The 24011-nt window shown below is 44.6% G+C and overlaps 1 protein-coding gene across 8 annotated transcripts in view; it reads left to right on the forward strand.

Annotated features, from left to right (window-relative positions):
* Window positions 1–24011, forward strand: part of LOC115202050 (storkhead-box protein 2-like) — a 316252-nt gene that overhangs the window by 240685 nt on the left and 51556 nt on the right. For all 8 annotated transcript variants that reach the window (XR_003879889.1, XR_003879887.1, XR_003879888.1 and 5 more), the window contains exon 3: window positions 14467–16873. Coding sequence is in view for 3 of the 8 variants with exons in the window: in XM_029765903.1 (XP_029621763.1) it covers window positions 14467–16873 (2407 nt within the window). In the remaining 5 variants the exon portion in view is untranslated. The remainder of the gene's footprint in view (window positions 1–14466; window positions 16874–24011) is intronic.

The raw sequence follows: 24011 nt of genomic DNA on the forward strand, positions 1-24011 counted from the left end.
GGTAGTGTCTACAGTAGTAATGATGGTGACTGATTATAGCAGTGGTAGTGTCTACAGTAGTAATAATGGTGACTGATTATAGTAGTGGTAGTGTCTGCAGTAGTAATGATGGTGACTGATTATAGTAGTGGTTGTGTGTACAGTAGTAATGATGGTGACTGATAATATTAGTGGTAGTGTCTGCAGTAGTAATGATGGTGACTGATTATAGTTTATAGTAGTGGTAGTGTCTGCAGTAGTAATGATGGTGACTGATTATAGTAGTGGTAGTGTCTACAGTAGTAATGATGGTTACTGATTATAGTTATAGTAGTGGTAGTGTCTGCAGTAGTAATGATGGTGACTGATTATAGTAATGGTAGTGTCTACAGTAGTAATGATGGTGACTGATTAATGTTATAGTAGTGGTAGTGTCTGCAGTAGTAATGATGGTGACTGATTATAGTAGTGGTTGTGTCTGCAGTAGTAATGATAGTGACTGATTTTAGTATTGGTAGTGTCTGCAGTAGTAATGATGGTGACTGATTATAGTAGTTGTCGTGTCTGCAGTAGTAATGATGGTGACTGATTATAGTAGTGGTAGTGTCTGCAGTAGTAATGATGGTTACTGATTATAGTTAGAGTAGTGGTAGTGTCTGCAGTAGTAATGATGTTGACTGATTATAGTAATGGTAGTGTCTACAGTAGTAATGATGGTGACTGATTATAGTTATAGTAGTGGTAGTGTCTACAGTAGTAATGATGGTGACTGATTATAGTAGTGGTAATGTCTGCAGTAGTAATGATGGTTACTGATTATAGTTGTAGTAGTGGTACTGTCTGCAGTAGTAATGATGGTGACTGATTATAGTAATGGTAGTGTCTACAGTAGTAATGATGGTGACTGATTATAGTAGTGGTAGTGTCTGCAGTAGTAATGATGGTGACTGATTATAGTAGTGGTAGTGTGTACAGTAGTAATGATGGTGACTGATTATAGTAGTGGTAGTGTCTGCAGTAGTAATGATGGTGACTGATTATAGTAGTGGTATTGTCTGCAGTAGTAATGATGGTGACTGATTATAGTAATGGTAGTGTCTACAGTAGTAATGATGGTGACTGATTATAGTTGTAGTAGTGGTAGTGTCTGCAGTAGTAATGATGGTGACTGATTATAGTAGTGGTAGTGTCTACAGTAGTAATGATGGTTACTGATTATAGTTGTAAAAGTGGTAGTGTCTGCAGTAGTAATGATGCTGACTGATTATAGTAATGGTAGTGTCTACAGTAGTAATGATGGTGACTGATTATAGCAGTGGTAGTGTCTACAGTAGTAATAATGGTGACTGATTATAGTAGTGGTAGTGTCTACAGTAGTAATGATGGTTACTGATTATAGTTATAGTAGTGGTAGTGTCTGCAGTAGTAATGATGGTGACTGATTATAGTAATGGTAGTGTCTACAGTAGTAATGATGGTGACTGATTAATGTTATAGTAGTGGTAGTGTCTGCAGTAGTAATGATGGTGACTGATTATAGTAGTGGTTGTGTCTGCAGTAGTAATGATAGTGACTGATTTTAGTAGTGGTAGTGTCTGCAGTAGTAATGATGGTGACTGATTATAGTAGTTGTCGTGTCTGCAGTAGTAATGATGGTGACTGATTATAGTAGTGGTAGTGTCTGCAGTAGTAATGATGGTTACTGATTATAGTTAGAGTAGTGGTAGTGTCTGCAGTAGTAATGATGTTGACTGATTATAGTAATGGTAGTGTCTACAGTAGTAATGATGGTGACTGATTATAGTTATAGTAGTGGTAGTGTCTACAGTAGTAATGATGGTGACTGATTATAGTAGTGGTAATGTCTGCAGTAGTAATGATGGTTACTGATTATAGTTGTAGTAGTGGTACTGTCTGCAGTAGTAATGATGGTGACTGATTATAGTAATGGTAGTGTCTACAGTAGTAATGATGGTGACTGATTATAGTAGTGGTAGTGTCTGCAGTAGTAATGATGGTGACTGATTATAGTAGTGGTAGTGTGTACAGTAGTAATGATGGTGACTGATTATAGTAGTGGTAGTGTCTGCAGTAGTAATGATGGTGACTGATTATAGTAGTGGTAGTGTCTGCAGTAGTAATGATGGTGACTGATTATAGTAATGGTAGTGTCTACAGTAGTAATGATGGTGACTGATTATAGTTGTAGTAGTGGTAGTGTCTGCAGTGGTAATGATGGTGACTGATTATAGTAGTGGTAGTGTCTACAGTAGTAATGATGGTTACTGATTATAGTTGTAAAAGTGGTAGTGTCTGCAGTAGTAATGATGCTGACTGATTATAGTAATGGTAGTGTCTACAGTAGTAATGATGGTGACTGATTATAGCAGTGGTAGTGTCTACAGTAGTAATAATGGTGACTGATTATAGTAGTGGTAGTGTCTGCAGTAGTAATTATGGTTACTGATTATAGTTAGAGTAGTAGTAGTGTCTGCAGTAGTAATGATGTTGACTGATTATAGTAATGGTAGTGTCTACAGTAGTAATGATGGTGACTGATTATAGTTATAGTAGTGGTAGTGTCTGCAGTAGTAATGATGGTGACTGATTATAGTAGTGGTAGTGTCTGCAGTAGTAATGATGGTTACTGATTATAGTTGTAGGAGTGGTACTGTCTGCAGTAGTAATGATGGTGACTGATTATAGTAATGGTAGTGTCTACAGTAGTAATGATGGTGACTGATTATAGTAGTGGTAGTTTCTGCAGTAGTAATGATGGTGACTGATTATAGTAGTGGTAGTGTGTACAGTAGTAATGATGGTGACTGATTATAGTAGTGGTAGTGTCTGCAGTAGTAATGATGGTGACTGATTATAGTAGTGGTATTGTCTGCAGTAGTAATGATGGTGACTGATTATAGTAATGGTAGTGTCTACAGTAGTAATGATGGTGACTGATTATAGTTGTAGTAGTGGTAGTGTCTGCAGTAGTAATGATGGTGACTGATTATAGTAGTTGTAGTGTCTGCAGTAGTAATGATGGTGACTGATTATAGTAGTGATAGTGTCTGCAGTAGTAATGATGGTGACTGATTATAGTAGTGGTAGTGTCTGCAGTAGTAATGATGGTTACTGATTATAGTTGTAATAGTGGTAGTGTCTGCAGTAGTAATGATGGTGACTGATTATAGTAATGGTAGTGTCTACAGTAGTAATGATGGTGACTGATTATAGTTATAGTAGTGGTAGTGTCTGCAGTGGTAATGATGGTGACTGATTATAGTAGTGGTAGTGTCTGCAGTAGTAATGATGGTTACTGATTATAGTTGTAGTAGTGGTACTTTCTGCAGTAGTAATGATGGTGACTGATTATAGTAATGGTAGTGTCTACAGTAGTAATGATGGTGACTGATTATAGTAGTGGTAGTGTCTGCAGTTGTAATGATGGTGACTGATTATAGTAGTGGTAGTGTGTACAGTAGTAATGATGGTGACTGATTATAGTAGTGGTAGTGTCTGCAGTAGTAATGATGGTGACTGATTATAGTAGTGGTATTGTCTGCAGTAGTAATGATGGTGACTGATTATAGTAATGGTAGTGTCTACAGTAGTAATGATGGTGACTGATTATAGTTATAGTAGTGGTAGTGTCTGCAGTAGTAATGATGGTGACTGATTATAGTAGTGGTTGTGTCTGCAGTAGTAATGATGGTGACTGATTATAGTAGTGGTAGTGTCTACAGTAGTAATGATGGTTACTGATTATAGTTATAGTAGTGGTAGTGTCTGCAGTAGTAATGATGGTGACTGATTATAGTAGTGGTTGTGTCTGCAGTAGTAATGATGGTGACTGATTTTAGTAGTGGTAGTGTCTGCAGTAGTAATGATGGTGACTGATTATAGTAGTGGTCTTGTCTGCAGTAGTAATGATGGTTACTGATTATAGTTATAGTAGTGGTAGTGTCTGCAGTAGTAATGATGGTGACTGATTATAGTAGTGGTTGTGTCTGCAGTAGTAATGATGGTGACTGATTATAGTAGTGGTAGTGTCTACAGTAGTAATGATGGTGACTGATAATAGTAGTGGTATTGTCTGCAGTAGTAATGATGGTTACTGATTATAGTTATAGTAGTGGTAGTGTCTGCAGTAGTAATGATGTTGACTGATTATAGTAATGGTAGTGTCTACTGTAGTAATGATGGTGACTGATTATAGTAGTGGTAGTGTCTGCGGTAGTAATGATGGTTACTGATTATATTTGGAAAAAGTAGGTAGATGAAAAGATAGGATAGTTTGAACATATGAACGTTGGTTTGTTGTATCTCGCTTAAACGGTTCAAGATTTTCTGGTGGTACTCATAATGGCCAGATGTGGTACTAAATGCAGTTTTCCACTCGTCCCCTCCTCGGATACGCACCAGATTATATGCGCTCCTGAGATCCAATTTCGTGAAGAGGCGCGCCCCGTGAAATGACTCCATCGCCGAGGCGATGAGAGGTAGTGGGTAACTGAAACCCACTGTGATGGCATTTAGACCTCTATAGTCAATGCACGGGCGCAGACCTCCCTCCTTCTTCACGAAAAAGAAGCTCGAGGAGACGGGTGAGTGAGATGGCCGAATGTATCCCTGCCTCAAGGACTCAGTGACGTATGTCTCCATAGCCGCTGTCTCCTCCTGAGACAGGGGATAAACGTGACTACGAGGAAGGGCAGCGCCCACCTGGAGGTTTATCGCACAGTCTCCTCGTCGATGAGGTGGTAATTGGGTCGCCTTCGTTTTACTGAAGGCGATAGGAAAATCGGCATACTCTGAGGGAATGCGCACCGATGGAAACTCCTATGCACCTGCCCGAGCACTCATTTGACCACCCCTTAAGAGCCCTCTGTCCCCACGAAATCTTAGGGTTGTGAGTGGCTAGCCAGGGAATCCCTAGAACCACTGGAAACGCTGGGGAATCGATGAGGAAAAGACTAATCCGCTCCTCATGACCCCCCCTCATTACCATGACCAGAGGTACAGTGACCTCCCTGACCAGCCCTGACCCTAGTGGTCGACTGTCTAGGGCGTGCACGGGGAAGGGCTGGTCCAACTGGACCAGGGGAATCCCTAACTTAGCCGCGACCCCACGGTCCATAAAACTCCCTGCTGCGCCTGAATCGACTAGCGCCTTAAACCGGGAGTGAGGGGAGAAACAAGGAAAAGACACTGACACATACATGTGACGTACAGGGGGCTCTGGGTGAGGCTGGTGCTGACTCACCTGAGGTGTCAAAGGAGCGCTCTGCCTGCCGTCTGGACTCCTAGGGGAGTCTCCCCAGCACCGGTCCACAGTGTGCCCTCTGCGACCACATGAGGTGCAGGAGCGTCCTCCCCCTCCAGTCTTCCTGGCTGCTGCCCCCCCTATCTCCATAGGCGTGGGAGCAGGAGGGCTGGAGGGTGGAATGAGCAGGGCCCGGGTCGGACGTCCGCGGGCGGCCAGCAGATTGTCCAGTCGGATGGACAGATCCACCAGTTGGTCCAGTGTGTGGGTCGTGTCCCGACAGGCTAATTCCCGGCGGACGTCCTCCCTCAAACTACAACGGTAGTGATCTATAAGGGCCCTCTCATTCCACCCTGCTCCCGCGGCCAGGGTCCGGAACTCGAGAGCGAAATTTTGCGCGCTCCTCGTCTCCTGCCTCAGGTGAAACAGCCGCTCACCCGCCGCTCTCCCCTCCGGGGGATGATCGAATACTGCCCGAAAGCGGCGGGTGAACTCTGGGTAGTTGTCCCTGGCTGAGTCCGGACTGTCCCACACGGCGTTTGCCCATTCCAGGGCCTTACCCGTGAGACAGGAGACGAGGACGCTGACACTCTCCTCCCCCGAGGGAGAGGGACGAACGGTCGCCAGGTATAACTCCAACTGGAGTAAGAAGCCCTTACACCCAGCGGCCGTTCCATCGTACTCCCTGGGGGGAGCGAGTTTCACCCCACTGGTACTGGGGGCTGTGGGTGCTGGGGGGGCGCAGGCTGTTGGACTGCCGCGTTCGGGGGGCCGAGAGCGCGTCGGTCCCAGCTCTCCAGGCGCGCCAACACCTGATCCATGGCGTTCCCCAGCCGGTGGAGCAGGGTGGAGTGTTGGTCCACGGTTTCCTCCATGGACATGGCTGGTGCTGAAGCTCCTGCTGACTCCATTAAGTTGTGGTACGTGATTTCTGTCACGGGCTGGCTCGAAGAACAACAGGAGAGGTAGAGTCAGGCGCAGGAGACAGAGAGTTCGTGACCACACTTCTTTATTTGAAGTAACTGGATGTGGTCGTCAAAGTACAGGGGCGCAGCCCTTAAATATTCTGCGATGGTGTACACAAATAAAATAAACCACTGGCAGAAGGAAAACTCAGTACACGTTCTTTTCGCACACAAAAAACCCGGACAAGCAACACAATCACGTACAACCACATACATCCTACGCTAACCTAAATAACCCCCCCTTACTAATGACTAACCCAAAACAGGTGCGTGCCTAACTAGACCTAACCAAACGAAAGTGAAACAAAAAGGGATCGATGGCAGCTAGTAGGTCGGCGACAACGACCGCCGAGCTCCGCCCGGCCGAGGAGGGGCGCCACCATCCGTCACTGTCGTGACAATAGGACAGCCTGAACATTGGGTTTGTGTCTCTAGCTTCAACTATTCAAGAGTTACAGTTATTGTTGTTGGGTATTATATGCTAATGTATTCTCAGTTAAGTAGTTATCATTTATAGTGGAGACCAGAGCTAGTGCGAACCAGAGCTAGCTGGCTATGCTCAGGACCAGAGCTGGGGTCAGAGCTAGTGCACACCAGATCGGTAGTTGTGGTCAGTAGTTCTGTAGTTCTGGTCAGTAGTTGTGTTGCAGGTTCTTTGGACCCTACAGTATAGACATGGTCAGTACTTGTGTGGTTGTGGTCAGCATTTGTGTTTTTGTGGTCATTAGTTGTGTGGTTCAGTAGTTTTGTGATCAGTAGTTGTGTGGTTGTAGTCAATAGTTTTGGTCAGTAGTTGTGTGGTTCATTGGCTGTGGTCAGTAGTTATGGTCAGTCGTTTTGGTCAGTGGTTTGGTAAGTACAGTTGAAGTCAGAAGTTTACATACACTTAGGTTGGAGTCATTAAAACTCGTTTTTCAACCACTCCACAAATTTGTTGTTAACAAACTATAGTTTTGGCAAGTCGGTTAGGACATCTACTTTGTGCATGACACAAATTTTTCCAACAGTTGTTTACAGACAGATTATTTCACTTAGAATTCACTGTATCACAATTCCAGAGTGGGTCAGAAGTTTACACACACTAAGTTGACTGTGCCTTTAATCAGCTTGGAAAATTCCAGAAAATGATGCCATGGCTTTAGAAGCTTCTGATAGGCTAATTAACATAATTTGAATCAATTGGAGGTGTACCTGTGGATGTATTTCAAGGCCTACCTTCAAACTCAGTGCCTCACTACTATAATCAGTCACCACCTTCAAACTCAGTGCCTCAAAATTATTTTAGACCTCCACAAGTCTGGTACATCCTTGGGAGCAATTTCCAAACGCCTGAAGGTACCACATTCACCTGTACAAACAATAGTACACAAGTTTAAACACCATGGGACCACGCAGCCGTCATACCGCTCAGGAAGGAGACGCATTCTGTCTCCTAGAGATGAACGTACTTTGGTGCGAAAAGTGCAAATCAATCCCAGAACGACAGCAAAGGACCTTGTGAAGATGCTGGAGGAAACAAGTACAAAAGTATCTATATCCACAGTAAAACGAGTCCTATGTCGACATAACCTCAGGCCCCTCAGGCTGCTCAGCAAGGAAGAAGCCACTGCTCCAAAACCGCCATAAAAAAGCCATACTACGGTTTGCAACTGCACATGAGGACAAAGATCATTCTTTTTGGAGAAATGTCCTCTGGTCTGATGAAACAAAAATAGAACTGTTTGGCCATAATGACCATTGTTATGTTTGGAGTGAAAAGGGAGAGGCTTGCAAGCCGAACACCATCCCAGTCATGAAGCAAGCATCATGTTGTGGGGTTGCTTTGCTGCAGGAGGGACTGTTGCTCTTCACAAAATTGATGGCATGATGAGGAAGGACAATTGTGTGGATATTTTGAAGCAACATCTCAAGACATCAGTCAGGAAGTTAAAGCTTGGTTGCAAATGGGTCTTCCAAATGGACAATGACCCCAAGCATACTTCCAAAGTTGTGGCAAAATGGCTTAAGGACAACAAAGTCAAGGTATTGGAGTGGCCATCTCTAAGCCCTGACCTCAATCCTATAGAAAATATGTGGGCAGACGCTTGTGGAAAGCTACCTGATACGTTTGACCCAAGTTAAACAATTTATAGGCAATGCTACCAAATACTAATTGAGTGTATGTAAACTTCTGACCCAATGGGAATGTGATTAAAGAAATAAAAGCTGAAATAAATCATTCTCTGTACTATTATTCTGGCATTCCACATTCTTAAAATAAAGTGGTGATCCTAACTGACCTAAGACAGGGATTTTTTACTAGGATTAAATGTCAAGAACAAATGAAACACTCACTTTAAATGTATTTGACTAAGGTGTATGTAAACTTCCAACTTCAACTGTAGCTGTGTAGTCAGTAGTTGTGTGGTTGTGGTCAGTAGTTGTGGTCATTAGTTGTGTGGTTGTGGTCATTAGTTGTGTGGTTGTGGTCCATTAGTTGTGTGGTCAGTAGTTCTGGTCAGTACTTTGGTTGTGGACAGCAGTTGTGTGGTTGTGGACAGCATTTACATTTACATTTACATTTAAGTCATTTAGCAGACGCTCTTATCCAGAGCGACTTACAAATTGGTGCATTCACCTTATGATATCCAGTGGAACAACCACTTTACAATAGTGCATCTAAATCTTTTAAGGGGGGGGGTTAGAAGGATTACTTTATCCTATCCCAGGTATTCCTTAAAGAGGTGGGGTTTCAGGTGTCTCCGGAAGGTGGTGATTGACTCCGCTGTCCTGGCGTCGTGAGGGAGCTTGTTCCACCATTGGGGTGCCAGAGCAGCGAACAGTTTGGACTGGGCTGAGCGGGAACCGTGCTTCCTCAGAGGTAGGGGGGCCAGCAGGCCAGAGGTGGATGAACGCAGTGCCCTTGTTTGGGTGTAGGGCCTGATCAGAGCCTGAAGGTATGGAGGTGCCGTTCCCCTCACAGCTCCGTAGGCAAGCACCATGGTCTTGTAGCGGATGCGAGCTTCAACTGGAAGCCAGTGGAGAGAGCGGAGGAGCGGTGTGACGTGAGAGAACTTGGGAAGGTTGAACACCAGACGGGCTGCGGCGTTCTGGATGAGTTGTAGGGGTTTAATGGCACAGGCAGGGAGCCCAGCCAACAGCGAGTTGCAGTAATCCAGACGGGAGATGACAAGTGCCTGGATTAGGACCTGCGTCGCTTCCTGTGTGAGGCAGGGTCGTACTCTGCGAATGTTGTAGAGCATGAACCTACAGGATCGGGTCACCGCCTTGATGTTAGTGGAGAATGACAGGGTGTTGTCCAGGGTCACGCCAAGGTTCTTAGCACTCTGGGAGGAGGACACAAGGGAGTTGTCAACCGTGATGGCGAGATCATGGAACGGGCAGTCCTTCCCCGGGAGGAAGAGCAGCTCCGTCTTGCCGAGGTTCAGCTTGAGGTGGTGATCCGTCATCCACACTGATATGTCTGCCAGACATGCAGAGATGCGATTCGCCGCCTGGTTATCAGAAGGGGGAAAGGAGAAGATTAATTGTGTGTCGTCTGCATAGCAATGATAGGAGAGACCATGTGAGGATATGACAGAGCCAAGTGACTTGGTGTATAGCGAGAATAGGAGAGGGCCTAGAACAGAGCCCTGGGGGACACCAGTGGTGAGAGCGCGTGGTGCGGAGACAGATTCTCGCCACGCCACCTGGTAGGAGCGACCTGTCAGGTAGGACGTAATCCAAGCGTGGGCCGCGCCGGAGATGCCCAACTCGGAGAGGGTGGAGAGGAGGATCTGATGGTTCACAGTATCAAAGGCAGCAGATAGGTCTAGAAGGATGAGAGCAGAGGAGAGAGAGTTAGCTTTAGCAGTGCGGAGAGCCTCCGTGACACAGAGAAGAGCAGTCTCAGTTGAATGCCCAGTCTTGAAACCTGACTGATTAGGATCAAGAAGGTCATTCTGAGAGAGATAGCAGGAGAGCTGGCCAAGGATGGCACGTTCAAGAGTTTTGGAGAGAAAAGAAAGAAGGGATACTGGTCTGTAGTTGTTGACATGGGAGGGATCGAGTGTAGGTTTTTTCAGAAGGGGTGCAACTCTCGCTCTCTTGAAGACGGAAGGGACGTAGCCAGCGGTCAAGGATGAGTTGATGAGCGAGGTGAGGTAGGGGAGAAGGTCTCCGGAAATGGTCTGAGAAGAGAGGAGGGGATAGGGTCAAGTGGGCAGGTTGTTGGGCGGCCGGCCGTCACAAGACGCGAGATTTCATCTGGAGAGAGCGGGGAGAAAGAGGTCAAAGCACAGGGTAGGGCAGTGTGAGCAGGACCAGCGGTGTCGTTTGACTTAGCAAACGAGGATCGGATATCGTCAACCTTCTTTTCAAAATGGTTGACAAAGTCATCCGCAGAGAGGGAGGAGGGGGGGGGGGGGGGGGGAGGGGGGGAGGAGGATTCAGGAGGGAGGAGAAGGTAGCAAAGAGCTTCCTAGGGTTAGAGGCAGATGCTTGGAATTTAGAGTGGTAGAAAGTGGCTTTAGCAGCAGAGACAGAAGAGGAGAATGTAGAGAGGAGGGAGTGAAAGGATGCCAGGTCCGCAGGGAGGCGAGTTTTCCTCCATTTCCGCTCGGCTGCCCGGAGCCCTGTTCTGTGAGCTCGCAGTGAGTCGTCGAGCCACGGAGCAGGAGGGGAGGACCGAGCTGGCCTGGAGGATAGGGGACAGAGAAAATCAAAGGATGCAGAAAGGGAGGAGAGGAGGGTTGAGGAGGCAGAATCAGGAGATTGGTTGGAGAAGGTTTGAGCAGAGGGAAGAGATGATAGGATGGAAGAGGAGAGAGTAGCGGGAGAGAGAGAGCGAAGGTTGGGACGGCGCAATACCATCCGAGTAGGGGCAGAGTGAGAAGTGTTGGATGAGAGCGAGAGGGAAAAGGATACAAGGTAGTGGTCGGAGATTTGGAGGGGAGTTGCAATGAGATTAGTGGAAGAACAGCATCTAGTAAAGATGAGGTCAAGCGTATTGCCTGCCTTGTGAGTAGGGGGGGAAGGTGAGAGGGTGAGGTCAAAAGAGGAGAGGAGTGGAAAGAAGGAGGCAGAGAGGAATGAGTCAAAGGTAGACGTGGGGAGGTTAAAGTCACCCAGAACTGTGAGAGGTGAGCCATCCTCAGGAAAGGAACTTATCAAGGCGTCAAGCTCATTGATGAACTCTCCAAGGGAACCTGGAGGGCGATAAATGATAAGGATGTTAAGCTTGAAAGGGCTGGTAACTGTGACAGCATGGAATTCAAATGAGGAGATAGACAGATGGGTCAGGGGAGAAAGAGAGAATGTCCACTTGGGAGAGATGAGGATTCCAGTGCCACCACCCCGCTGGCTCGATGCTCTAGGGGTATGCGAGAATACGTGGGCAGACGAGGAGAGAGCAGTAGGAGTAGCAGTGTTATCTGTGGTAATCCATGTTTCCGTCAGCGCCAGGAAGTCTAGGGACTGGAGGGTAGCATAGGCTGAGATAAACTCAGCCTTGTTGGCCGCAGACCGGCAGTTCCAGAGGCTGCCGGAGACCTGGAACTCCACGTGGGTCGTGCGCGCTGGGACCACCAGGTTAGAGTGGCAGCGGCCACGCGGTGTGAAGCGTTTGTATGGCCTGTGCAGAGGGGAGAGAACAGGGATAGACAGACACATAGTTGACAAGCTACAGAAGTGTTGTTTCTTGTATTATTGTCTCTTGTGTCTTTAGAGAACTGTTTCACTTTGATATCCTTTTTCTTCTGTCCTGATTTTCTCTTTCTTTTCTTCTGTTAACTAGATATTCTTTGTTATTCTTCGTTAGCTAGCTAGCTTCTTCCAGAAGAGTCCCTAGCAACTGCTTAGCAACTGGTAAACAATTCAGCTAGCTAAGATAACTACAATTTTATGAAAAATAGTAACTTTTTTCAAAAGCCTATCTTCTTTGTTTGTTGCTTGTTTTTTCTCCTATTCAGTCTTGCAGTTTTCTTTAGATTTTTTCCGATGTACTTCACAGCAGCAGTTGTGGTCAGTAGTTTTGTGGTTTGTCTGTAGTTGTAGTCAGTATTTGTGGTTGTGGTCAGTAGTTATTTTGTTCAGTGGTTGTGTGGTCAGTAGTTTAGTAGTTGTGGTCAGTTAGTTGTGGTCACTAGTTTAGGTCAGTAGTTATGTGGTCGTGTTAAGGAGTTGTGTTCAGGAGTTATGGTCTGTAGTTGTGTTTTTGTGGTCAGTAGTTGTGGGCATTAGTTGTGTGGTTGTGGGTAGTAGTTTAGGTCAGTAGTTGTGGTCATTCGTTTTGGTTAGTAGTTTTGTTAAATAGTTGTGTGATTCATTAGTTGTGGTCAGTAGTTGTGTGGTTGTGGTCAGTAGTTATGGTCAGTAGTTATGGTCAGAAGTGGTCAGTAGTTTGGGTCAGTAGTGCTGGTTACTAGTTGTGGTCAGTAGTTGTGTAGTCAGTAATTGTGTGGTTATGGTCAGTAGTTGTGGTTCAGTAGGTGTGTGGTCAGCAGTTGTGGTCAGTAGTTTAGTGATTGTGGTCAGTAATTGTTGTCAGTAGTTTTGGTTATTAGTTGAGGTCGGTAGATGTGGGCAGTAGCTGTGGTTAGTAGTTGTGTGGTCATGGTCAGTATGTGGTCAGGAGTTGTGTAGTCAGTAATTATGTGGCTGTAGTCAATAGTTGTAGTTGTGTGGTCAGAAGTTGTGGTCAGTAGTTTAGTGATTGTGGTCAGTAGTTGTGTGGTTGTGGTCAGTATTTGTGGTCAGGAGTCGTGTGGTTGCGTTCAGTAGTTGTGGTCAGGAGTTAGTCTGTAGGTGTGTTGTGGTCAGTAGTGTTGTGGTCAGTAGTTGTGGGTAGTAGTGGTGGTCAGGAGTTATGCTCAGTAGTTGTGCTCAGTAGTTGCGATAAGTAATTGTGTGGTAATTGTGTGGTTCAGTAGTTGTGTGGTCAGTAGTTGTGTGGTCAGTAGTTGGTTGCAGTCAGTAGTTGTGTGGTTGTGGACAGTGATTGTGGTCAGTAGTGTTGGTCATTAGTTGGGTTCAATAGTTGTGGTCATTAGTTGTGTGGTTGTGGTCAGTGGTTGTGCGGTTGTGGTCAGCAGGTGTGTTCAGTAGTTGAGTCAGGAGTTATGGTCTGTAGTTGTGGTGTTGTGGTCGATAGTTGTGTGGCTGTGGTCAGTAATTGTGGTCAGTAGTTGTGTGGTCAATAGTTGTGTGGTTATGGTCAGTACTTGTGTGGTTGTGTTCAGTGTCTAAACTACTTTTGTTGTCTTTGAAAACTGAAAGAAGTGCAATGAGAAGTGATCGGGTAAAATATCTAGTGTGAACGGTGGCAATTGTTGTCCGTTTGCTAGGCAACAGTTGCCTTGGCTACAGCCAGTATGAGGAACATGCTAACAAACATTTGTGCTTTGAAACTAAAGAAATAGTGCACTCTGACCCAAAAACATATTTGCTAGATTCATGATAGTGTTGTTAGACAAAGCAAGGAAAGTGAACTTTAAAACGTGATGTATTGCTATTGAAATTTGCAGCTGCTGTTGGTAAGCAATGAATCTGCTAGCTTCTGACATGACTTATTGCATCCATAAAGAGAGAGGTTGATGGGTTACAACTCTATCTATTGATTGGTAGAAGCTATTCCTTATCCACTTTCCGATTTGAATAGCTTTTTTGGAAAGTGGTCAACATTTCAGTTATTTATAAAAAGTTACAAAAGCTGTTGATGCGATTACTAAAACAGCGGTAACTCTTTATCAGAATAAGATATTTTTGTTCATCATTCAGATTTCAAAAGCAGAGAAGTAGAGGAAGATTTCATACGCTCTAACTTTTTGTCTAAGTTATTGGCCAAGTGGTCAAAGTAGAGGATTTGTGTCAAAAGTTGCATTTACAGGGAATGGAATGTTGGAAGTGACGATGTCACAATGGGGCCTTTAGAATTATGAGCAATTGCCATGAAGGAGAACAAAAATAAGGACAAAAAAAATGTATAACTTAAAAAGTATAAAATATATCAATAAGTTGTAGGTAAGCACACTATTCCTGACCAATCTACACATTTTAAAGTTTGAACGGCATTTCTAGCTTAAACGGTGTAAGAGGAGTAGCGACCTAAATTACAATGGTAAAAAGTATGACGAAGATTTAAATTTGAGACTTTTGTCTCAACAAAGAAAAAAGTCCCACGTAAAAATACTTCTCTCTTGAAATGTAGGTCATAGAACTCTGGTTTTGAACTGCTGATGTGACTGTAAAACTGTTCTTTCCCCCCATCTGTGTTTCCCTCAGGTGTTCCGACACCGAGCTCGGAAATTCTGCGACACACCCTAAACATGCTGGTGCGAGAAAGGAAAATCTACCCAACACCTGAGGGCTACTTCATTGTCACTCCCCAGGCCTACTTTATCACCCCCAACCTCATCCGATCCAACAGCAAGTGGTACCACCTGGACGACCGGCAGCAACAACAACAGCAGCAGCAGTGTACCTCCCCACAGTCAGGCACCATCACGCCCTCCACCCCGGGCTGCACGAGGGAGAGGCCCAACCAGAAGAACCACGGTGACTCCTACAACACATACCGCGATGATACACCCATTCCTCAAGCCCCCGCTTACCAGAGGAAGTCTCCCAAGGAGCATCGGGGAGAGCCCCCCTCCTACCCTGAGCCCCCTCCGGCTCCTGTTCAGACATCACAGTTGCAAGATCCTCTGATGGACAAGAGCAAGAGCAATGCCCCCTTCCCCTACAAGACCGACACGCTGACCAAAAAAAAGGAGGGCAGTGGTGGTGGCAGCAGTGCCGAGAAGCAATCAAAGAAGTTTGGGCTGAAGCTGTTCAGGCTGAGCTTCAAGAAAGACAAGCTGAGGCAGCTGGCCACATTCTCGGCCCAGTTCCCCCCTGAGGAATGGCCCCTCCGCGATGAGGACGCGCCTGCCATCACCATCCCCCGCACTGTGGAGATGGAGATCATCCGGCGGATAAACCCAGACCTGACGGTGGAGAATGTGGCACGCCACACGGCCGTGATGAAGAGACTGGAGGAGGAGCGTGCCCAGAGGAGAAAAGCAGGCAGCTCGGCTGAGCACAGTGCACGCAGCCGGAGGAGTCGTGGTCACCGTCGGGTGACACACGGCAAGACCCGTTCACACAGCAAGACTCGCGTCTCCCGGGGCGACCCGTCCGAGAGTTCCAAACTGGACATGGCCATGGTGGACAGGGATTACAGCCGCTTCTTCAGCCACTCGCTGGTGCGCTCCCCTCGTGAGGCCATGTACACATTGGAGCGCAAACGAAGCGGCGGGACTTACATAGTCCACAGTAACCCCAACATCACAGAGTCCCACTTCCCCGTCACCCCGGAGTGGGACGTGTCCGGGGAGTTGGCAAAAAGGAGAACAGAGATGCCTTTCCCCGAGCCCTCGCGCGGGACATCCAGCGGGAGAGTGCACAGAAGCCACAGTCAAACTCAAGAAGGAAGGAAGTCGCGCGACGAGCTGCCTGATCAGGCTAAGGAGAGGTCCCGCTCCATGGATAACGCTTTGAGCCCTCTGGGCGGAATGGGCCCCTCTTTGGGGATGTCAGAGGACTATGAGCGGAGTCCTGATGAGCGGAGTCATTACTACACAGATGATGGGACTTTGCGGGCCTCCCAGAAGTCGTCCCACTACTCAAGGATCATGTTCTCGGCTGCTAAGTTCAACTCTGAAATGTGTGTGCCTGATGTGGGGAAGGGGAGCTTAGGGAAGGGGAGCTTGGACGAGTCTAGGATCCGAAGCCCGCTGGAAAGGAACAAGAGCAGAGACAGCTTGCCGGCCTACAGTGATCTGAAGGGACTCTCGCCCAAGCCCTCGGCGGACGACTACTTCCAGTGCAATACGTCAAACGAAACAATCCTTACCGCCCCTTCACCTCTGTCAAAAGCAGACCACGACACGTTAACCTCGTCTGAGGGAATCCGGAAGGGCACTCCGGCTGATCGCCACACCCCTCACCTTACCTCTCCCCTCACAATGGAATACAAAGAGGACTCTTTGGCAAAGGGACAAAACGGCTCAAAACGGCCAACACCAAGCCAGACCCCAGAGCCCATGCCTAATGGACGTTTGATACAACACCAACACAACGTAGACCCTGGAGGGGGAGGCGGTGGTGGCGGGGCAGACAAGAGGAAGGAGATCTTCAGCAAGGACACTTTGTTCAAGCCTCCACACAACGCGTTGACAGCAGGCTACGTGGAGGGCACCTACACCAAGTCGGGCACCCTGCGAAAGACCCCACACATCAAATCAGCCGATGTCCTTGACAATCTAGAGGCCCAGCAGCCTTCGAATTCAGCAGCTTCCCCCCTGGGCCTCCAGGGCTCTGAGCCAGCGGTCCCGTCAGCCTCTGAGGCCGCCTTTGACTACTACAATGTGTCGGACGATGACGAGGAGGTGGTGGTGGAGGAGGCCTCGCGGGAGGAGTTAGTGGCAGCAGAGGTCAAAGGGCACGGGGAAGGTGGAATCGGAACCATGCAGTGGCTTCTGGAGCGGGAGAAGGAGCGTGACCTGCAGCGCAAATTTGAGACTAACCTCACGCTGCTCAGCCCCAAGGAGACAGAGAACAGTAGCAGCCAGAAGTCAGCGCACTCGGCACGTCTGGACAGCATGGACAGCAGCAGCGTGACTGTAGACAGTGGATTCAACTCCCCAAGGTAAGCTGAACCCAGTCTGTCCACTACAGCAACCAGAGGGTTATGACCAAAGAATACACATAGAAAGTGGATATCATCACAATCTGTCAAATGTAAACAACTGGAGACAACTTCTAGTTTTTGGAGGTATGTTTTGTACACTCCTCTACGGATTTGAGATCATATGTTTTATATGAGGCGACAGTACAAAATGTCACCTTTTATTCGAGGGTATTTTCATACATATCTGTTTTACCATTTAGATAATGAATGCACTTTATGTATCTAGTCCCTCCATTTGAAGGTGTCGTGAGTTTTTGGACAAATTCACTTATAGTGTATTCAATTGAGTCAAAAGTTTAGTATTTGGTCCCATATTCCTAGCACGCAATGACTACATCAAGCTTGTGACTATACAAACGCGTTGGAAGGCACTTGTTGATATCAAATACAAAATGGTGAAGGATAGAGCCAAATTAAAAGTTTTAACTTTACTGTCCAAATAAATATGTATGTTCTTGACACAACAGTTTTTTTTTTATATATTTTTATTGGACATATAAAGAAATACAAATTACAAATTGAACAGATACGTCCTTTTATCTCTATACTTTTTGAAACACCTCCCTCCCTTTAACAACAAAAGCAGCATACATTAACATTTTTTTTTACTAATTTACAATTCGAAATAATATATACATATGCACACGAGTACACAATACATACACAATGCGTATCCTGTTGGCCAAAATTCTTACTCCTTCTCAATAGAGGGCAAATGTACAAAAAGGATATGAAAGGCTGCCATCTCAAGTAAAAGTTATCAGTAGAGCCTCTCAAAGTGTAAACTTTTTTCCTAAGTGTAGAAAAGACATTAGATCTTTCAACCAAGATGATATAGTGGGAGGTTTGAAGGATTTCCAGTTAAGCAAGATCTGCCGGCGGGCTATAAGGGAAGCAAATGCTACAACGTCCGCTACACTTTTAGTGAGACTAGGCAACAAAAATGGAACTCCAAATATACAGTTGAAGTCGGAAGTTTACATACACTTGGGTTGGAGTCATTAAAACTCGTTTTTCAACCACTCCAAAAATGTATTGTTAACAAAAAATTGTTTTGGCAAGTTGGTTAGGACATCTACTTTGTGCATGACACAAGTAATTTTTCCAACTATTGTTTACAGACAGATTATTTCACTTATAATTCACTGCATCACAATTCCATTCGGTCAGAAGTTTACATACACTAAGTTGACTGTGCCTTTAAACAGCTTGGAAAATTACCGAAAATTATGTCATGGCTTTAGAAGCTTCTGTTAGGCTAATTGACATCATTTGAATCAATTTGAGGTGTACCTGTGGATGTATTTCAAGGCCTACCTTCAAACTCAGTGCCTCTTTGCTTGACATCATGGGAAAATCAAAAGAAATCAGCCAAGACCTCAGAAAAAAATTGTAGACCTCCACAAGTCTGGTTCATCCTTTGGAGCAATTTCCAAATGCCTGAAGGTATCACATTCATCTGTACAAACAATAGTACGCAAGTATAAACACCATGGGACCACGCAGCCGTCATACTGCTCAGGAAGGAGACACGTTCTGTCTCCTAGAGATGAACGTACTTTGGTGCGAAAAGTGCTAATCAATCCCAGAACAACAGCAAAAGACGTTGTGAACATGCTGGTGGAAACTGGTAAATAGTATCTTTATCCACAGTAAAACGAGTCCTATATCGACATAACCTGAAAGGCCTCTCAGCAAGGAAGAAGCCACTGCTCCAAAACTGCCATAAAAAAAGCCAGACTACGATTTGCAACTGCACATGGGGACAAAGATTGTACTTTTTGGAGAAATATCCTCTGGTCTGATGAAACAAAAATATAACTGTTTGGCCATAATTACCATTTTTATGTTTGGAGGAAAAAGGGGGAGGCTTGCAAGCCGAACACCATCCCAACTGTGAAGCACAGGGGTAGCAGCATCATGTTGTGGGGGTGCTGTGCTGCAGGAGGGATTGGTGCACTTCACAAAATAGATGGCATGATGAGGAAGGACAATTATGTGGATATATTGAAGCAACATCTCAAAACATCAGTCAGGAAGTTAAAGCTTGGTCGCAAATGTGTCTTCTAAATGGACAATGACCCCAAGCATACTTCCAAAGTTGTGGCAAAATGGCTTAAGAACAACAAAGTCAAGGTATTGGAGTGGCCATCACAAAGCCCTGACCTCAATCCTATAGACAATATGTGGGCAGAACTGAAAAAGTGTGTGCGAGCAAGGAGGCCTAAAAACCTGACTCAGTTACACCAGCTCTGTCAGGAGGAATGGGCCAAAATTCACCCAACTTATTGTGGGAAGCTTGTGGAAGGCTACCCGAAACATTTGACCCAAGTTAAACAATCCAAATACTAATTGAGTGTATGTAAACTTCTGACCCACTGGGAATGTGATGAAATAAATACAAGTTGAAATAAATAATTCTCTGTACTATTATTCTGGCATTTCACATTCTTAAAATAAAGTGGTGATCCTAACTGACCTAAAACAGTGAATTTTTACTGGGATTAAATGTCAGGAATTGTGAAAAACTGAGTTTAAATGTATTTGGCTAAGGTGTATGTTAGCTACACTTGGAGTCGGATGTTATTGGAGGACAAGGCTACAGGTCAGTATCTCAAATTTGAGAGAGAGTATTAAAACAGGATGACCAATACTCTGACAGCTTAGAACATGAATAAAACATATGAATTTGGTGAATGAACGTCTATCACGTGTCATTCGTGTCTGGGAAGAATTTACTAAGTTTTTCTTTGTTGTAATAAATTCTGTACAAGACTTTGAACTGAATGAAACTTAACCGAGCACATGAGGATGTGGAGTTAACCCTAAGAAGGGCCTCCTCCCACCAGTCATCTGCCAAATCAAGTTCAAGTTCACTACCCTAGTCTGTCTTGATGTTGTTTATTGGAGAGGGTTCAGAGGAAAGCATAATGTCATGTAATCTAGAAATCAGACCTTACCGACTCCACAGGAGGGACAAAATCTCCTCTAGCAACGTCTTGGGAGGCAGTTTGAGGAAAGATGGGGAAAATGAGAGCGAACAAAGTTACGGGCTTGAAAATAGCGGAAAAGATTATGAGAATTAGAAAAAATAAGGAGCCAGATTAGGTTTAAACGACAAGATCATTAAAACTGACAAACTTCCCGTCGAAAAATACATCTTTGAAACAAACCAAACCGCTCACATGCCACAAAACAAAAAAGCCTGGTCGAGTTTGGAGGGTAAAAATAGGTTGTTGTTACAGACAGGGCTTAGAAGAGAAGGGGGAAAAGTCTAAAATGTTGATAAAATTGTCTCCAGATCTTCAAAGTAGAGCGCACAATGGGATTTCCCGTATACTTTGAAGGACACAAGAACAGTGGGGCACATGCAGAAAAGGAGGATGATTGGCAGGAGTGCACGTCTAATAAACACCAGTTGGTCCCTGGAGCATTACACCTGACCATAATCTTTTGATTATTGGCTGCCCAATAGTAAAGCAGCAAATTTGGAAGTGCCAATCCTCCATATTGTCTCCTCCTTTGAAGTATTGCTCTACATATCCTAGGTGATTTGCCTGCCCAGATAAAATGACTGATGAGCCTATCCAACTTGGTAAAAAAATATTTTGGCAGAAAGATCGGAAGACATTGAAAAGGCTATAGAAACCTAGGTAAAGTGTTCATTTTAACAGATTGCATTCTGACAGCTAATGAGAGAGGCAGACTATCCCAGCGTTGTAAGTCTGCTTTAACACGTGTGACTAGGCTTGCAAAGTTAGTTTTATGGAGGGTAGCCAGAGAGTGTGTTGTATTCGCACCTAAATAGGAATAGCCAGAGGGCGACAGACGGAAAGGCATGGCTCCAAGGGGAATTTGCTTGGCAGCAGAGTTGATCGGAAAACATTAACTTTTTTGAATGTCCAATTTGTAACCTGAGAATGATTCAAACGTGTTTAAAATATGCATTATGTTATCGACAGAGTTCACAGAGTTAGTGATATATAATAGTAGATCATCTGCATACAGTGACACTTTGTGCTCTTCACCAGCTTGGTGGATTCCAGTGAATGATGATAATTTTAAGGCCAAGGAGAGCGGTTCTATCGCAAGAGCAAAAAGGAGCGGGGGGACATAGGGCACCCTTGACGGGTCCCTCTGGAGAGGGGGAAGTATTTTCAATTTTGAGAGTTGGTGTGTACGCTATCCGTAGAAGCAGAATAGAGCAGACGTATCCATGAGGTGAAATTGGACCCAAAACCAAATCTTCCGAAAATCTGAAATAAATAATCCCACTCCACCCGGTCGAAAGCCTTCTCTGCATCAAGAGAAACAACAATTTCGGGGTCTGGAGAGATAGGAGAGAGTATAATGTTCAAAAGCTGGCGTACATTGGAAAACAGTTGTCGTCCTTTGATGAAACCCGTTTGATCATCAGATATGACATCCTGAAGGCAGGGTTCCAACCGGCATGCTAGAATCTTAAACTATTAGCTGTCAGCGTTCAAAAGTGAAATGGGCCGATATCCACCACATTCCACCGGATCTTTATCTTGAAGTTTAAGTGAGATGGAGACTTGAGTTAGCGTCGGGGGGGGAGAGAGCCCTGTGATATCGAGTTGGTGAACATATCTAATAGTAATGGGGCGAGTTGATCTGAGAATTTTTTATAAAAATTGACGGGGAAGCCATCAGGGCCTGGGGCCTTGCCACTTTGCATTAACTTTAGACCCTTTGTTATCTCATCTAGATGGAGAGGGTTATCCAGAACTTTACTCATGTCCATATCAATGGATGGGATATCCAAGTTATTTAAAAAGTTGTCCATAGCCGTATTATCTGATGGGGGTTCAGATTGGTGGTTAGAATAAACTGCCACAAAAGTTGAATTAATATTAGAGGGATCACTTGTAAGATTACGGGAAGAATCATATATACCCGAGAGATGAGATGCTGACTGGCGTTTAAATTGGTGTGCCAAAAGGCGGCTGGCCTTGTCACCATATTCGTAGTACGTCCCCCTTGTTCATTGCAACAGAAACTCTGCTTCATCAGTTGAAAGCAGATTAAATTGAGTTAGAAGTTTTAGCCTCTCTGCGTATAATTCACAGGATGGTGAAGTTGAAGGATGGCGCTCTATTGCCAGGATTGAGTCCACCAGTTCCTGACGTTTCAGTTCTCTTTGTTAATGAAAATGAGCATTGTAAGAAATTATCTTACCCCGTAATACAGCTTTGAAAGTCTCCCAAAGAAGAGCGGGGGAGGTCTTATCGTTTTTATTTGTTTGAATGAATACATCTATGTTGGTCAAAATAATGTCACAGTATTCTTTGTTAGACAATAGGGCCGTGTTAAATCTCCAATTCTACAGTTTTTTTTGCATTCGGAGTAAGAGATAAGTCCAGAATGTGGGGGGAATTGTCCAAAATCCCTATCACAGAATATTCAGTAGTTTTAACTGAGGGCAGAAGGGCTCTATTTTTAAAAAAAAGGAGTCTATGTGCGAGTAGGCTTGATGAACATGAGAAAAGTAGGAAAAGTATTTTGTGACCGGGTGGAGGAAGCGCCACGGATCAACACAACCCATTTGGGTCATGAATGTAGAAAGAGCTTTTACCATCCAGGAAGGAGTAAGTGTTCTGGGATTAAACCGATCGAGCCTTGGTTCAGTAACACAGTTAAGGTCCCCGCCGAAGATGAGGCGGTGGGTGTCAAGATTAGGGAGGGAGGCTAAAAGAGATGTCATAAATCTAGTATCATCCCAGTTAGGGGCGTAAACATTCACAAGTACTACAGGGGTTTGGAAGAGGGTGCCACTAACTATTATATAAGGATCTGAAATGATCTGTGAGGGTGAAAACTGTACTCGTTTCTGAATCACTATTGCTGTTCCCCTGGTTCTGCCGTTAAAAATTAGAATGAAAAACCTGTCCAACCCATGCTTTATGCAATCTAGTATGGTCATTTCTTGAAGAAATGCAATATCAGTATTCAGGCTCTTCAGATGTGAAAATACTCTGACACGCTTAATTTTCCCCCCACAACCGCGAATGTTTCATGTCACCAGTCTGACTGGAAGCCCCAAAATACCATCCTGACTTGTTGTTGAACTAGACATTAATCTTCATAAGAGGAGAAGTCAAATGAAAAAGAAAGAGGAAAAGAGAGATTGAGAGAGGAGCAGCATAAAAAAATATATACAAATCCTCTAAAAAAGCAGAGCACAAGAATCTTTGGATAATGCCAACATAAGCCCCCTCACCATCCTGAACATTCTAAACATACACAAAAATAAAAATTATAGTACAATACACTTCAAAGAAAAGAATATGAAAAAATACAAATCCTAAACTCGTCATTATTAACGGGACGAGTAGCAGGAATTCTCTCTTACTCAGCATCCGTTGATTACCCTACATCTGCAGTGAGGTCAAACCGACCTAGGAAAGAAGATTAGATCGGTGGCATTTCAATGGACATAACATGTAGTCCACTAGGTGTCGCCACAGGGCATTTCAATTAACTAGTAGGCTATGAAAAGAATCGGCCCCTGAATTGTTAAATGTCCTTAGGAGGAAACAATTCAATAAAAGTATACAAACGGACAACTAGTATTTTGGATATGTACAATTAAGCAAACGAACCCGGGTCTAAACTCTTCAGCTAGTGCAACAATTAAACAACAAGAGTACAGTTGGAAGAGTGGAGTGATATTATTAGACTCCAATGTCGTAATGGAGTCAAAGATAAAGTGAATGTAATTGAGGACCGTTTGTAACCAACATCACCAATTATGACCAACGTAAACCACTGTAGTTCAGAATGTCCATTAAAAAAAGAGTAAAAAAATACAATTAAAATAATGGTATTCATCAAGCAGACCCCAAATGAAAAATGTATAAATGAAAATATCGGTGGACAGGATCAGTGTCTAACTAGCTAGTAACATTAGTATCCAAAATTATCTAAAGGCTGCCAAACTGCAATGTAGGCTATAGATTGCCATTAGTGGTGCAGCAAGTTCAAAGCCTTATTAAAAGGAAGAAATCAAAATGCTGTGCTTTTAACAGCGATTGTCTTTGATTAAGAAACTGAACAAGATCAAATGGAAGTTTAA

Source organism: Salmo trutta, chromosome 11 (genome assembly GCF_901001165.1).
Source record: "Salmo trutta chromosome 11, fSalTru1.1, whole genome shotgun sequence".
Taxonomy (NCBI): Eukaryota; Metazoa; Chordata; class Actinopteri; order Salmoniformes; family Salmonidae; genus Salmo; species Salmo trutta.